This window comes from Anticarsia gemmatalis, chromosome 30 (genome assembly GCF_050436995.1).
Source record: "Anticarsia gemmatalis isolate Benzon Research Colony breed Stoneville strain chromosome 30, ilAntGemm2 primary, whole genome shotgun sequence".
Taxonomy (NCBI): Eukaryota; Metazoa; Arthropoda; class Insecta; order Lepidoptera; family Erebidae; genus Anticarsia; species Anticarsia gemmatalis.
The window spans coordinates 4,801,870-4,818,747 of NC_134774.1; the positions used below are offsets into that span (position 1 = coordinate 4,801,870).

General features: G+C 35.0%; 1 protein-coding gene and 1 long non-coding RNA gene across 12 annotated transcripts in view; both read left to right on the plus strand.

The window, feature by feature from the left end:
* Nucleotides 1–16,878, plus strand: part of LOC142985437 (segmentation protein cap'n'collar-like) — a 185,414-nt gene that overhangs the window by 127,070 nt on the left and 41,466 nt on the right. For all 11 annotated transcript variants that reach the window (XM_076133624.1, XM_076133625.1, XM_076133626.1 and 8 more), the window contains exon 8: nt 16,510–16,652. In XM_076133624.1, the coding sequence (XP_075989739.1) occupies nt 16,510–16,652 (143 nt within the window). The remainder of the gene's footprint in view (nt 1–16,509; nt 16,653–16,878) is intronic.
* LOC142985443 (uncharacterized) overlaps nt 1–16,878 on the plus strand; it is a 161,186-nt gene that overhangs the window by 102,842 nt on the left and 41,466 nt on the right. The gene's annotated exons all lie outside the window — the stretch shown is intronic.

Sequence of the window (16,878 nt, forward strand, 5' to 3'; positions counted from 1 at the left end):
ATGTGACCATCTTTTAAATATCGAGTCCATCTGAGGTTAAGTAACGCTTGTCGAGGTTGTTCTTTCGATGGGTGACCAATGTGACCATCTTATATATATCGAGTTAAGGCACGTTAAATTGTGGATTCCGGCTGTTATTTACAAATATCTTTGACAGTCGTTAACAGTAGACAGAAGCTTGAAAGTCAGACCACCAGTCTTACTTAGTATCGTGTTATAAGTCAGGTAACTGGGTTGTGGAGGTCTGATAGACAGTCACTGCATGTACAATACTGGTATTCAGCTGCATCCGGTGAGACTGGAAGCCGACTACAACATAGTTGGAAGAAAGACTAGACTGATTGAAGCAACAGTCTTGATATCTATACTATACTAATATTATAAAGCTGAAGAGTTTGTTTGTTTGTTTGTTTGAACGCGCTAATCTCAGGAACTACTGGTCCGATGTTAAAAATTCTTACACTGTTAGATAGCCCATTTATCGAGGAAGGCTATAGGCTATATATCATCACGCTACGACCATTAGGAGCGGAGTAGCAACGAAAAATGTTACGAAAACGGGGAAAATTTTGACTCATTCTCTTCAGTGACGCAAGCGAAGTTGCGCGGGTCAGCTAGTTATGTACATTTTAAATCAAATTAAACCATTTAATATGATAGTAATTAGTGTTCAGCCATACATAACATGAAATTAAAATTTGCATATGAATAAAATAATCTAGTTAACTTAACTCTCTTTAGAAACGTGTGCCAAGGTCTGGGGTTCGATGTTCGAGTAACATTTTTATTTTTAATAGCTGACCCGCGCAACTTCGCTCGCGTCACATAAGAGAATCATAATTTTCCCCGTTTTTGTAACACTTTTCACTGGTACTCGGCTCCTATTTGTCGTAGCGTAATGATATATAGCCTATAGCCTTCCTCGATAAATGGGCTATCTAACACTGAAAGAATTTTTCAAATCGGATCAGTAGTTCCTGAGATTAGCGCGTTCAAACAAACAAACTTTTCAGCTTTATAATATTAGTATAGATAGTATAGATAAACATTTTATTACGCGATTCATTGCCATAGTCTAAATAACTTCATTAACTACTACACTATAAGTAAACTAACAAATAATTAAAAACACTCACCCATCCATTTCCAAAACTCTTCACTACACACTTAACATCGATCAACTTTCCACAAATTCATATATCGAACACTATAGATCAATAGCAAATGATCCATGGATCATTTGATCGTTGTTTTTGCTAGGAACATCGCGATTGGTTAGTTTCAAATGTGACAGGTCTATTTATGTTTTGCTCAAATATAGTTGCCAACTAGTTAATGCGTTCGGTTTTGCTTGAAACGATCGTTAGTGATCGTGACTGTTTTTCGTATGAAACTCATCGTCGTATGGTTAGTGGTCAACCTAGTGTCAAAGTTGTTCAAGCCACAAAATTACTTTGACATGACTTAACGACTGTTATCTTAATTAACAACAATCTGGACCGACTTTTTACATGTCCTCCAACCAATATACAGGGTGTCCCAAAACTCAACGATAATCTGAGACCGGATGAAAGGCCAAGTTATAACAGTTCTGGGAAAAATAAAAAAAAAAATCCATATCACTTAGTTCAGCAATAATAGTCATTTTTCAAAAAAGTGGAAATTCCACACCCTTGGTCGCATTTTCATGTCCAGTGATCACCAATGTCTCAATTCCGGTGTGTTTTTTTTAATTTCGTAATCTTAAATAAATATGCTATTAATCGTAAAACAAATTAATGCACAAAACATTGTTAATTTAATAAAAAAAGTCAAGTTTTAGTGAGTCATGGTTCTGAAAAATATCGTTAGTTAATTTTGACGCTTCATATTGAAAAAAAAATGTACTACACTACCCTTGGCAAGTTATTTCAAAAGTTGGCGCATTTAATCTAGATTTCAAAATGGTGCAACACTTGCCACTTTTCTTTCCATTAAAAATGTTATGTTAATTTGAACGAAGAGTATCCTCGCAGATGGATCGGGCGCAGTAGTTCAATTTAAAGACCTTCTTGTTCCCCCGATCAAAATCCAGTAGATATTTTTGTCTGGGAATGCATAAAAGAAAAAGTCTATTCGATATCAATACAAAATCTATCAGAACTTCGCCAGGAAATTGACACAGCGTCAAAAGAAATAAATGCAAGAAATTTTGCACGACTGGTGAAAAGGTCTTTTGTACGCCGTTGCAGAGCCTGTATTTGTGCCAGAGGAAAGCAATTATTTTTAGTAAAGAGGTAATTGAGTCAGTCCATAACAAATATTTAATGTAATAAACATAATTGGTAATAATCATTTAAAAAAAAAACAATGGACGAACCATCGTTCTTATTTTATTATTTTCCTTAAACTAAAGTAATTCAGAATTGTTTCCCTCTGGCTCGAATTCAGGCTCTGCAACGCCTTACAAACGACCTTTTCACCAGTCAAGTAAAATTCCTTGCATTTATTTCTTTTGACGCTGTGTCAATTTTCTGGTGAAGTTCTGATAGATTTTGTATTGATATCGAATAGACTTTTTCTTTTATGCATTCCCAGACAAAAATATCTACTGGATTTTGATCGGGGGAACAAGAAGGTCTTTAAATTGAACTACTGCGCCCGATCCATCTGCGAGGATACTCTTCGTTCAAATTAACATAACATTTTTAATGGAAAGAAAAGTGGCAAGTGTTGCACCATTTTGAAATCTAGATTAAATGCGCCAACTTTTGAAATAACTTGCCAAGGGTAGTGTAGTACATTTTTTTTTCAATATGAAGCGTCAAAATTAACTAACGATATTTTTCAGAACCATGACTCACTAAAACTTGACTTTTTTTATTAAATTAACAATGTTTTGTGCATTAATTTGTTTTACGATTAATAGCATATTTATTTAAGATTACGAAATTAAAAAAAACACACCGGAATTGAGACATTGGTGATCACTGGACATGAAAATGCGACCAAGGGTGTGGAATTTCCACTTTTTTGAAAAATGACTATTATTGCTGAACTAAGTGATATGGATTTTTTTTTTTATTTTTCCCAGAACTGTTATAACTTGGCCTTTCATCCGGTCTCAGATTATCGTTGAGTTTTGGGACACCCTGTATAACCATGTATGCTCAAGAACTCTTCAAAACAGTTCTTGAAGAATTCCCCAACCCGCTATTGGCCAGCGTGGCGGACTCAAGGCTTAACCCCTCCCTCATTACGGGAGGAGACCCTTGCCCAGCAGTGGGACAGTAATGGGTTAAATTTGTTATATAAGGCACACACGTAGTTTCTATCTATTCTATTAAAAAAGACAACTCCCGCATTAAGAATTGCTTTTGTGTCGCGGGGACTTTTACAAACATACAAACAACGGACACAAAGTACAACTAGACCCGAAACAATTATTTGTGGATCGCACAAATAATTGCCCCGTGTGGGAATCGAACCCACGACCTTCCAACGCAATGGTAACGGCGTGGCGACCTAAACCACTGCGCCACGGAGGTAGTTTATAAACTAAATTAACACATAAGACACTTTTTACGCCAAATATTCAGACAAAGTCAAGAGTAAAGTTAGTTTTAAAACTACCAATTCAACCTTAACATTGCTTTTGAATTGAAGGTCATACTACAGCGTAGTTCCTCGACCACAAAAAATATCGATTAATGGTCAATTCTGAGCCCATTGTAACAAGAATACAAAAAATTACAAATAATTAACTTATTTCTCAGTATACGTTGTTTTTAGTTGTTTAATTAAAGTATTTTAAATATAGCCTTTATAGACTCGTGGTGAAGTAAATACAACGACGATCGATGTCTCAGGTTAAGTTACCCTTGCCGAGGTTATTGTTTGGATTGTTTGTTTGTTTGTCGTATGGTTAGTAGTCAACCTAGTGTCAAAGTTGTTCAAGCCGTCCGAGAGGCCTTTGATATGGCTTGGGACCGACTTTTTACATTTTCTCCGAAGCAGTTACCTGACTTATAACACGATACTAAGTAAGACTGGTTGTCAGACTTTCAAGCTTCTGATTACTGTTAACGACTGTCAAAGATCTTCGAAAATGACAGCCCTGACCCACAATTTAGCGTGCCTTCCGAAACACGATATGTATAAGATGGTCACCCATCCACATAACAACCTAGGCAAGCGTAGCTTAACCTCAGAGATTAATCCGTGCGGCTGTTGTCAACTAAGCCACGAGCTCCATTGACATAAAACGTAGGTATTTTAACATTATATTCTAGTAAGCAAGTAATAAACTACTGTAGTAATAGTTAACTATAACGGTGTTAACTACGACGGTCGCGTTAACGTTACTTACTACAGTTAAACTTTCACTGTTTATTATGACTCTAAGTTTGTTACTAGTATTACTATTATTTATCGTAGTAGTCCTAAATCTACATATTTTGCTGTCATTTATTGAGGGCATACAAGTCCCTAACCCGCACTTGGCCAGCGTGGTGGACCGAAGGCCTAACCCCTCTCTTATTACGGGAGGAGACCCTTGCCCAGCAGCGGGACAGTAATGGGTTACAAAAAAAAATTATACAACTTAGTAGAGAGTCTTGTATGCAAAGTTCGCGGCTGGAGGTATACAACATACAGAATGTATAACATCAGTGACTCGACTTATACAGCTGACGGTGACCTGTTTTTATATTTTTAGCACGCGAACGAAAATGCAGGTAAAGCTAGTTTTAAATAAATAAATAACTAGAATAATTCAACTTTATATAAGTAGAAAAAATTCCAAATTTCGCTTCAATAGTTTCTGAGATGACGTACAAAACATGTTTGTACAAACAGTAATCGCCTTTCACCACAAAATTTAAAATATAATTACAAAATTATTTTCATTTCAAAAATTAATTAGAATTGTACGAAAAGCAACAATGTATTATATTCTAAGTGTCAATAATAATGGTGAAATGATTAAAATTCGTTAATTACTGCGAGATGATCATTAATCATTGAAAACACGTGTCATTTCGGGTTAATTCCGTGTCTCCGCTTTCAATTTTCGAACGACCGTTAGGTAGTTACTGTAGTTCAATAAGTTAGTAGGCTTAGTAAACAACAAGTTAAGCTACGCTTGCCGAGGTTGTTCTGTGGATGGGTGACCGACATTTACAGTACAAATACCATGGAATAGCGGTCGAGCTTTTACCCGCGACTTCGTCCGCCACCTGAATTTTCCCATGGGATAGCGCCATTTTCCTGGGGTAAAAAGTAGCCTATATCTTTTCTCGGGTATCAAAATATCTCCATACCAAATTTCATACAAATTGGTTCAGTAGTTTAGGCGTGATTGAGTAACAGACAGTTACTTTCGCATTTATAATATTAGTATGGATTACTTGATACATCTTGACAAATTTTATAATAGTAGAATTTTATCCCATTGATCCCATTCCCATGGGAATTTGGATCCCATTGATCCCATACAAAACTTGTCCCGACAGCAACAAACATATTAAAAAAGAATCATCCAATTAAGTTTAGTTGTTCAAAAATATAATATCGGTGATTCATTTTCATTCTAGACTATATTTTTTTGTCTATAACAGTAATGTTAAGATTTAGATAATTTCTATTCATTTTGCATCCTGTTCTTAATTCTGAAATCATTGCACTTGAAATTTCAGTTTAATTAATATCACTCATATTGCACTTATAATATGGAAAGTCATGTCAAATTGTGGGTACCGTATCGCCTCTAAAAGTCTTATGACAACCAGTCTTACTTAGTATCGTGTTATAAGTCAGGTAACTGTGTTGTGGAGGTCTGATAGACAGTCGCTGTATGTACAATACTGGTATTCAGCTGCATCCGGTGAGACTGGAAGCCGACTACAACATAGTTGGAAGAAAGGCTAAACTGATTTCCGAAAATTGCTTTTTGTCAGACTTTCAAGCTCCTGACTACTGTTAACTAATGTCAAAGATTTTAGAAAATAGCACCAGGACCCACAATTTAACGTGCCTTCCGAAACTCGGAGGAAATCGATACGTATGAGATGGTCACCCATACACTGAATAACTTCGGCAAGCGTGGCTTAACCTCAGAGATCGATCCGCGTTGTTAACTGAACCAGGAGCTCTTCTCTAACAAATTTAGCTCCCATTTTAAGTAAAGTTTTTCCCAAGTTCCTTTACTTAGTACGGTATCCGAAAGATTTTGATAATGCTTGTATTAAGTGTTTCCCAAGGAACAAATTTAGTTCCCGAAATATATTAGGTGTTTTCCAAGGAACAAATGTAGTTCCCAAAATATGTTAGGTGTTCCCCAAGGCACAAATCTAGGCCCCGTTTTGTATAAAGGTACAATATTAGTACCGTATTTGAAAGATTTTCATAAAGTTTATATTAGGTGTTTCCCAAGGGACTATTAGTTCCCGAAATATACTAGGTGTTTCCCAAGGAACAAATCTAGGTCTCGTTTTAAGTACATGTGCTATAGTAGTACCGTATTTGAAAGATTTTGACAAAGTTTATATTAGGTGTTTCCCAAGGAACTCATTTAGTTCCCGAAATGTATTAGGTGTTCCCCAAGGAGCAAATCTAGGTCCCATTTTAAAAACATGTACTATACTAGTACCGTATTCGAAAGATTTTGCTAAAGCTTTCGAATGAGTAACAAGCGTAAGTACGAAATGTCGGGCACATGAAAGTATGGCTAAAGCTCCGTCACCGTTAGAAAATGACCAGACGAGGCGATTTCACACTCGCCTATTAGATCTACAGCTTTTAGTGGTGCGTAGTGCATGGTGGAAAACGTTAAGTAAAATACGCTTTGAAATTTGTGAAAAAGAGACTGTAATGCAATCATGTTATTTTTGATAGTAAAAAAAATATTAATAGTTAAAATATTTTTTAATAATTAAAAATCTTAACTGTTTTATAATAACTTTTGAATGTAAAGATTAAGAATAATTTGAAATGTTTGAGTTTCAGTTGAAGTTATAAAATTTTTAGGTTAAATTTAGCGTATTTTTAAACTTACTTACTTTACGAAAGACTACGGGAAGTTAATATACGATATTAATTTACACTTTTTAAATAACTAAACAACTTATTTAAATTCGATCTAACATAAATAATTAACTTAACTTAAAACAGTACAAAAACACCAATACAACTTTACAACTAAAACAATTTAAATAAAAAAAAAAACCTAGTAACAACACTTTTTTATCAAATCTCAAAAGAATTAGGATATAAAATTAAAACTATTAGCAGCTTATCAAATTACAAAAATTACCAATACAACAAAATTTACCTATATACGGAACCAAACCCCATGACTGCCTTCACGCCTACCACAAACGGCACATTTGATATTCGACCATCAGTAACTCCCGCGCAACGACGCGCACCGCGCGTGCGGCGGCCATCTTGGAAATAATGTCAAACTGACGTAAACATAATGTGAAGTCTTAGTACCTGAATGTTCATAATCTGTGCAATATTAACCAGTCTTATAAGTGCAATATAGTAATTAATTAGTGTAATTTTAATTTAAATTAGTGTATAATTCGTAATTATTGAGATATGGATATGTTTGAATACCAGGTGAGAAATTTCGGTAATATTTCGGTATTTACGGTTGAGAATTACGGTTTTTTAAATAAATTTTACGGTTTTCCTACAATATTTCAGTTTTTTGTAGGACTTTTTTTAGGTAGTTCACAATTTTTTCAAAGAAAGCTACGATTTTTCGGTTTTATATTAAAAGTATCAACATTTTAACTAACTAAATACATATTTACATGCGTAATATCACGCCTATGTCTCAAGAGTGCCAGCAGAGACCTTAGAAAGACACAATGTAATTTAATTAATAATGTTAATAATATTTAATGTCAAACTGACGTGACACAACATGTGAAGTCTTAGTACCTGAATGTTAATCTGTGCAATAATAACCACTTAGTGGACAGTCTTATAAGTGCAATATAGTAATTAATTAGTGTAATTTTAATTTAAATTAGTGTATAATTCGTAATTATTGAGATATGGATGTATTTGAATACCAGGTGAGCAATTTTTCGGTTTTTGGGAATGAATTACGGTATTTTTAAATAAATTTTACGGTTTTCTCATTAGGTTTCGGTTTTTTGTAGTACATTTTTAGGTAGTTTACGTATAATAGAAACTATCTAGTAACTATTACTATGTATAATACATAAAATGTGAACAAACAAACAAAAAGATTTGTATATTTCTTATACTTGCCAAGATTAATATTAAATTAATAATAACTTCCTCTTATAAACAAAATTATATAATGTAACATCATTAATCAAAGTTGTTTAAACATCTATCAAAAAGCTTTGAAAAAAAGGTTCAATGCGGATTTTAAATAAATAAGAAAATACTATTATACGTACTGAAGGGCCGTGATAGCCGAGTGGTATAAGTTGGTACCATGCAAGTGGTTGCAGGTTCGAACCCGAGGCAACACATCAATGACTTTTCCAAGTGATGTGTGTATTAGAAATAATTATCACTTATTCCAACGGTGGAGAAAAACATCGTGAGGAAACCTTACATGCCTGAGAGTTCTTTAGAATTCTTGAAGGTATGCAAAGTCCCCATACTTGGTCAGCGTGGTGGAATCAAAGCTTAACCCCTCCCTCATTACGGGAGGAGACCCTTGCCCAGCAGTGGGACATTAATGGGTTAAATTTGTTTGTTATTATTTTACTGACCGATGGACAACACACAGCCGAAACTACTGAACGTAGAAACTTGGCTATGAACATTCCTTAGCAAATGTAGAGGAGCACTTAAATTTATTTTAATTATTTTGATTCTATTCGTACTTTTAAAACTAATGTATTTTCCTGTTTTTGACATTCACATGCGCAAAAAAGCGATTCGCAAAAACTTGTAATTGCTGTGTCCGCACTACCGGTGATTGTGTGTGTCCATTGCCAATCGGCTGGTAGCTCTCTTAGGTCATAATAGCGTGATGATAGATGGCATAACCTTCCTTTCAGACTGGTAATCATGAGTCTCGGTCGGGAAAATCACTATATTTTTTTAGACTCTTTGATGTCCCACTGCTGGGCAAGGGTCTCTTCCCGTAATGAGGGAAGGTTTAGGCCTTGAGTCCACCGCGCTGGCCGAAAGTTGGGGACTTAGTATGCCCGCAATAAATGTATTAAACAAATTTTAGGCATGCAAGGTTTCATCACGATGTTTTCTTTTACTGTTAGAGCTAGTGATGATTATTTCTAATACACACATAACTTGGATAAGTCATTGGTGTGTTGCCTCGGGTTCGAACTGTCGACCACTTGCGTGGGAGATGCCAACTTATACCACTATAACACTGCTGCTAATGGTATTTTCTAATATATTAGGTCTGGAAAAAGTCTTTTCGCATTATAGTATGTATGAACTTGTAATAAAATCTTTTCTCTACACAAATAAGCTCGATATTTGGGTACCTCACGGGCAGTGAGCCCGTGAGGTACCCAATGAAAGAAACCTAATGAACCGTGTACTCATTTGTGATTCTTGAAGCCAAAGAGATTTTATTTCAAGTTCATACATACTATAATGCGAAAAAACTTTTCCCCGACTTAATATATTTATTAGAATATTTCTCAATAGTAGTCCGGAGTTTAGTAACGCCGGTATATGACAATAGGATCGTCACTTGTATTAATAAACTAAAGAACGTCACTTGGTACGCTCACACAAAGCTCCTCCGATTACATAAATACATCTATACTAATATTATAAAGCTGAAGAATTTGTTTGTTTGTTTGAACGCGCTAATCTCAGGAACTACTGGTCCGATTTGAAAAATTCTTTCAGTGTTAGATAGCCCATTTATCGAGGAAGGCTATATATCATCACGCTACGACCAATGGGAGCAGAGTACCAGTAAAAAATGTTACGAAAACGGGAAAAAAATTAACCCATTCTTTCTCATGTGACGCAAGCGAAGTTGCGCGGGTCGGCTAGTTAACTATATACAATTACAAAATAAATATATAACACATCTTAGAAAGTACATACACTCTTTCATACATTCATTTTTAAATTTTTTTGCTATACGTTATGCAAAGATTCTGTTTTTGCTCTGAGCTTTTTTGGTACAATTTCTTGAGTAATTTTGACGTTGAATTTTGATCCGTTATGTGACCGATTTTAAATTATTAATTGCTTTAAAAGCCGGATTTAAATTTAAGGAAAGGTAGCCGCAATATACATACATACTGATCTAATTGTGTGATATAATTGTAAATAGCAGTCTGAGGGTACCCATAGCCAGTTGCGCTCACCGGTCGGTAAACGATCTGTGGGTTAAGCAACCATTGGCGCGGTCATTCCATAGATGGGTGACCGCATAGTGGTATTTGAGCTGGGCGTCTCCGTGCTACGGAGGACACGTAAAAAGTCCCGGTTGTTGTCAATTAAGATAACAGTCGTTAAGCCATGTCAAAGGCCTCTCGGGCGGCTTGAACAACTTTGACACTAGGTTGACCACTAACCATACGATAAGAAGAAGGTAAAACAAAATTTGCCGAACCATTCGCAAATACAAAAAAAACATAAATTTTCAAACAACACTGCGGAACAAACACCAGTAATTCAGTCACGGTCATGTCAAGGTCTTCGGTTCGGTTCCCGAGTCGTTAACTCTATAATTTTCACTAATACACGTTTGACATATCTAATTTTGTTTGTAATGCAACTGTTTATTAAGTTTTTTTTTGGTTATTGTTCGTTAAATTGAAAAATACATACTTTATGTATGTATGTATGTTAAAATAAGTGATGTTATAGTATCTATATACCCTCGTGGGAATATAGTGTGATGATATGATTATCTATACTAATATTATAAAGCTGAAGAGTTTGTTTGTTTGTTTGAACGCGCTAATCTCGAGAACTACTGGTCCGATTTGAAAAATTATTTCAGTGTTAGATAGCCCATTTATTGAGGAAGGCTATAGGCTATATATCATCACGCTACGACCAATAGGAGCAGAGTACCAGTGAAAAATGTTACAAAAACGGGGAAAATTATGACGATTTCTCTTATGTGACGCAAGCGAAGTTGTGCGGGTCAGCTAGTTTTATAATATAACGCTTTTTATATTATAAAAGAATGCACGTTTGGCACAGTGGTTAAAGTGGTCACTTCACTGCAATAACCGTAGCACCGCCTGTGGCGGGTTCGTATCTGTTCTGAGCCTGGTTGTTAATGTATCTATATAAGTATGTATTTACAAGTATATAAGTATGTTTATCAGTTATCTGGTTACAGTACAAGCTCTGCTTAGTTTGTAATCAAATGACCGTGTGTGAGTTGTCCAATGATATTTATATTTATATCGAGGTAAATAAAAATGTATGTACCTACGCGCATAACTTTACAACAACTAAACTAAATTGTATAATTCTGTTTATAACTGTAAAGACAAGGTTTATATGGGACTAGCTGCCCCGCGCAACTTCGCTTGCGTCACATTAGAGAGAATGGTTCATAATTTTCCACGTTTTTGTAACATTTCTCGTTGCTACCCCGCGCCTTTTGGTCGTAGCGTGATGATATATAGCCAATAGCCTTCCTCAATAAATAGACTAACACTGAAATAATTTTTCAAATCGGATCAGTAGTTCCTGAGATTAGCGCGTTCAAACAAACAAACAAAAAATCAAACAAATAAACTCTTCAGCTTTATAATATTAGTATAGATTCATGGGATCAAAATTCCCTCAAGAATAGAATCAACAGGATAAGACCACAACCTGGAAGAAGTCAGGCCAGTCCGCTTGTAAAAGATAAAGTTGTTCAGGAAAAACAGAATCAAGTATTGTATATAGCAAGTAAGGAGTATAAAGCCACGTGCGTACAATTAAGTCTATACCATCGCGTGACTTAAATTGCTATCTATGATAGTCTGTCATTTTGTCACACCTTGGGACTCGCGCAAGGTCGTAGTATATGTTCTTACGTCGTACTTCTAAATGTTATATTATCACACTGATTTACTAAATAGAAATACTGGCCGGACTGCATATTAAATAATAAATCTATACTAATATTATAAGCTGAAGAGTTTATTTGTTTGTTTGAACGCGCTAATCTCAGGAACTACTGGTCCGATTTGAAAAATTCTTTCGAAATCAAATCAAAATCAAAATCAAATCATTTATTCATATAGGTCAAATGCTGACACTTATGATAGTCAATGACTTTCAGTGTTAGATATCCCATTTATCGAGGAAGGCTATAGGCTATATAACATCACACTACGGTCATTAGGAGCGGAGTAGCAACGAAAAGTGTTACAAAAACGGGGAAAATTTTGACCCATTCTCTTATGGGACGCAAGCGAAGTTGCGCGGGTCAGCTAGTCAAATAATAAATCTATACTAATATTATAAATGCGAAAGTAATTCTGTGTATCTGTCTGTTACTCAATCACGCCTAAACTACTGAACCAATTTGCAAGAAATTAGGTATCGAGATATTTTGATACCCGAGAAAGGACATAGGCTACTTTTTATCCCGGGAAATGACGCATTCCTATGGGAAAATTCAAGTGGCGGACGAAGTCGCGGGTAAAAGCTAGTAAATAATAAATTTAACCCATTAATGTCCCACTGCTGGGCAATGATTAGACTTTGAGTCCACCACGCTGACAAAGTGCGGGTTGGGGACTTTGTATGCCCTCAATAAATGTATTAAACAAATTTTAGGCATGCAAAGTTTCCTCACGATGTTTTCCTTCACCGTTGAAACAAGTGATAATTATTCCTAATACACACATAACTTGGAAAAGTCATTGTTTTGCCTCGGATTCGAACCTGCGACTTGCGTGGTACCAACTTATACCACTCGGCTATCACTGCTTCATACTTCCGTTACTAACCTGTAAATCGCAGAATGACATTTAAAAAAAAATACACTTAGAAAACATAACAGTAGTCTTTAGTCTATGTCAAGTAGTCTATGGTAAACGAGAGCATAGACTACTTGTGTTACGGAATATACTTTTTTTGAAAATTGTCACGTCATTGAACGAGTTATTGCTGACTTTCTTTTTTAACTGTTATTGTATAAAAAAATCTTAAAAACTTTAACACATAAACCTTTAAAATCAAATCATTTATTTATTTAGGTCAAATATTGACACTTATGATAGTCGTTACAATTACTGAGTCTACCACTAGCTCGGAAAGTGTACAGCCTTATGAGAAGAGCTAGCAACAAACTCACACACACTCTTTTCAAACGCCAAAAGCTTTACAATGTGGTTGATACAATAATTGATCATGCGAGGAGCTATAGACTAAACGTCCTTTTTCTTGAATCACCCTATCTATTAATTAAAACCGCATCAAAATCCGTTGCATAGTTTAAAAGATGTAAGCATACATACATACAGACATAGGGACAGACTCGGGAAGCGACTTTGCTTTATATTTTATTTTGGAAATACACAGAATTAATTAAAATATAGATATATTCTGCATGCTAAGGGTCTCTATGAAGTTGTAGGACTATATACCAGTCCCGTAAAGAAATAATACTTATTACACTATGGTGTATATAACTACGTTAACCATAAAGCAAAAATTTACTTTTAAAAAAAAAAACAACTCCAAAAGAAAGAGACCATAAACCAATAAAAAAAAAGAAACTATAACGTTTTCCAATTCCAAATTTGAATTCAAATAAAGAATGTTTAATTAAGCTACCGGTGCGCGTGCCGTCAAGCAAATATGACAAGCCTGACTGACGTTGTTGACTGAGTCGAGTGTTTGATCAATATTTACTGATGGTTTCACTGAGAAACGGGCCTTTTTTCACTTAATTCCGTTTAAGAATATGTATCTTTTAAAATGTACTGTTAGATACGCTTGTTCTACTTGAATGAAATACCACGTTTCGCTATTAACAATGTTAGTCTCATGTAATAGGGGGCGAGTATGTCATATACCGGACACGTTACCAAACTCCGGACTACTATTGAGAAATATTCTAATATAAATTAGAAAAGGCTTGATTCGGGAATCATACCAAAGACTTTATGATCAGTAGCCATATACCAGACTAGCTGACCCGCGCAACTTCGCTTGCGTCACCTAAGAGAGAATTAGTCATAATTTTCCCCGTTTTTGTAGCATTTCTCATTGTTACTCCGCTCCTAATGGCCTTAGCGTGATGTTATACAGCCTTCCTCAATAAATGGACTATCTAACACTGAAAGAATTTTTCAAATCGGACCAGTAGATCCTGAGATTAGCGCGTTCAAACAAACAAACAAACAAACTCTTCAGCTTTATTATATTAGTATAGATTAAAGAGACACACAGTCGCTGCATGTACAATACTGGTATTCAGCTGCATCCGGTGAGACTGGAAGCCGACTACAACATAGTTGGAAGAAAGACTAGACTGATACTTATTTTTTATAATTACTGTCATATTTCGAGCATAACCTCTAATACTTACAAATTAATGTGCGACTCGCACTTGACCAAGTGTTACCTGTATGAATAAATTATAATTTTAAAAGTTGCAATATGCAAAAACTTAATTGCATGCTGTAGTAATTACTTAAAATTGTAGCAAAATGATTGATAGTTTTGAAGATGGTCTAATTTATCTTATGTATGTATAAAGTAGTGAATTGTGATAGCCGAGTGGTTTAAGTTGTGCCTCCAATGCGAGTGGTTGTTTGTATGTCGTATGGTTAGTGGTCAACCTAGTGTCAAAGTTGTTCAAGCCCGAAGGCCTTTGACGAGGCTTAATGACTGTTATCTTAACTGACAACAACCGGGACCGACTTTTAACGTGCCCTCCGAAGCACGGAGACGCCCAATTCAAATACCATTCTTTTCTAGAATTTCAACAAGCGTGATAATATGTATAGCTGACTCGCGCAACTTCGGTTGCGTCACATAAGAGAGAATGGGTCAACATTTTCCCCGTTTTTGTAACATTTTTCACTGTTACTCTGCTCCTATTGATCGTAGCGTGATGATATATAGCCTTTAGCCTTCCTCGATAAATGGGTTATCTAACACTGAAAGAATTTTTCAAATCGGACCAGTAATTCCTGAGATTAGCGCGTTCAAACAAACAAACTCTTCAGCTTTATAATATTAGTATAGATGTAAGTTTTACATAACTAAGTATTATAATTATAACATTAATCAAATAGACTTAGAAAGTAGTTTTAAAGGTTTTTTATATAGATTATATGTTTTAATCTAAAACATGACAGATGGTTATGTCAATATTTTTTGCAAAATGGCGCCCGCTTTTTTTAAGTCTATTAGTAAAGTTATCTTTGATGCGACTTTTTATAGATGGGTGACCGGTTTGAGAATGTTGCATTCCTTTTTTTCTGTTTATGAAGTTGCAGATAAATACAAATAAATACATAATATCTCGTCTTTTTCATATAAGGGTAGGCAGAGACCAAAAAAACGCCACTTGCTATTTTATATAAAAATGATTCTTAAAACCCCTTATATTTTAACCCTGGAATCGAATCTGAGCTTACACTGCGGCAGACATGCATTTACAATGCACACATTTAATAATACAGTCAATTAAAAAATCTCCTTTTCAAAGTCGGCTAAAATATTACTCATATAAAATTGCAGAATTGGCTACCACTAAAATTAAAAAAAAAACAGATGTTCAAATTTCGAACCAAGAAAAGCATAGACAAGGTAAACTCGCTCGTTTGGCGCGAAATCTCTGAACAAACATGGCGGACTCGACTTTCAATGTAAATTGTCAATATTGGATGTGCACATAAACATTTGTGTTTTCCAATAACGGAAAGAAAAATTGTGTTATGATTAACGGAATTTAAGAGATTTTTAGATTATGAGATTAGTTTTGTGGTAGTTTAAGGAAAAAGTGGGAAAATAAGTATTCGAGCGTAGTTAAGTATGTAACAATAATAAGACGTGTTTTAGTTCATAAGATAAATAGATAATTACTTTAGTATGTAATACTACTGCCATCTATCGGTGACTAGTTATTTTAAACACGCCACTCAACTGCAGCGTCGAATAGCGGTACTAAAATTTCTGCATGACGTGATTTTGTAACGACGTCTTTTTTAACAAATTTATTTTATTTCGCTATTCGTGTTGAATTCGTAGTAAATCTCATTTAAAACCAATATTTATGTAAAGAATAGTAAATGGATATGATATTATTAAAATTGTAGTCCATAAGAATTTTCAGCAGTGTGGCGTGACAAAAAAGTTTATATAAAACTTTTTTGCCATATTTCAAGCACAGTATATATTATAATCTACTTTATATGTATATACGTTGCAGCATGAATTTCAATCACACTCAGAAACTAATATTTATATATAAATAGATACTGCTTATAAACCACACTGGTTCAAGAATATCCTAAAACTGTCTCAATTTTTTTGTAATTTTAATTATTAATGTATTATTTTGTTTGTCAACAGTCGCTAATGCGCTCCATGTCGGTGGAGCAACGCTGGCAGGACCTGGCGTCGTTGCTGACCATCCCCCCTCCTCCCCCCCCTGAGCAGTACCAGCACTACCATCATCATCATCACCACCAACATCCTCACCCGCATAATATCTCGTAAGTATTACTATAATATACTTTATAATATTAGGTCGGGAAAAAGTCTTTCCGCATTATAGTATGTATGAACTTGTAATAAAATCTTTTCTCTACACAAAAAAGCTCGATATTTGGGTACCTCACGAGCTCACTGAAAGAAACCTAATGAACCGTGTACTCATTTGTGATTCTTGAAGCCAAAGAGATTTTATTACAAGTTCATGCATACTATAATACGAAAATA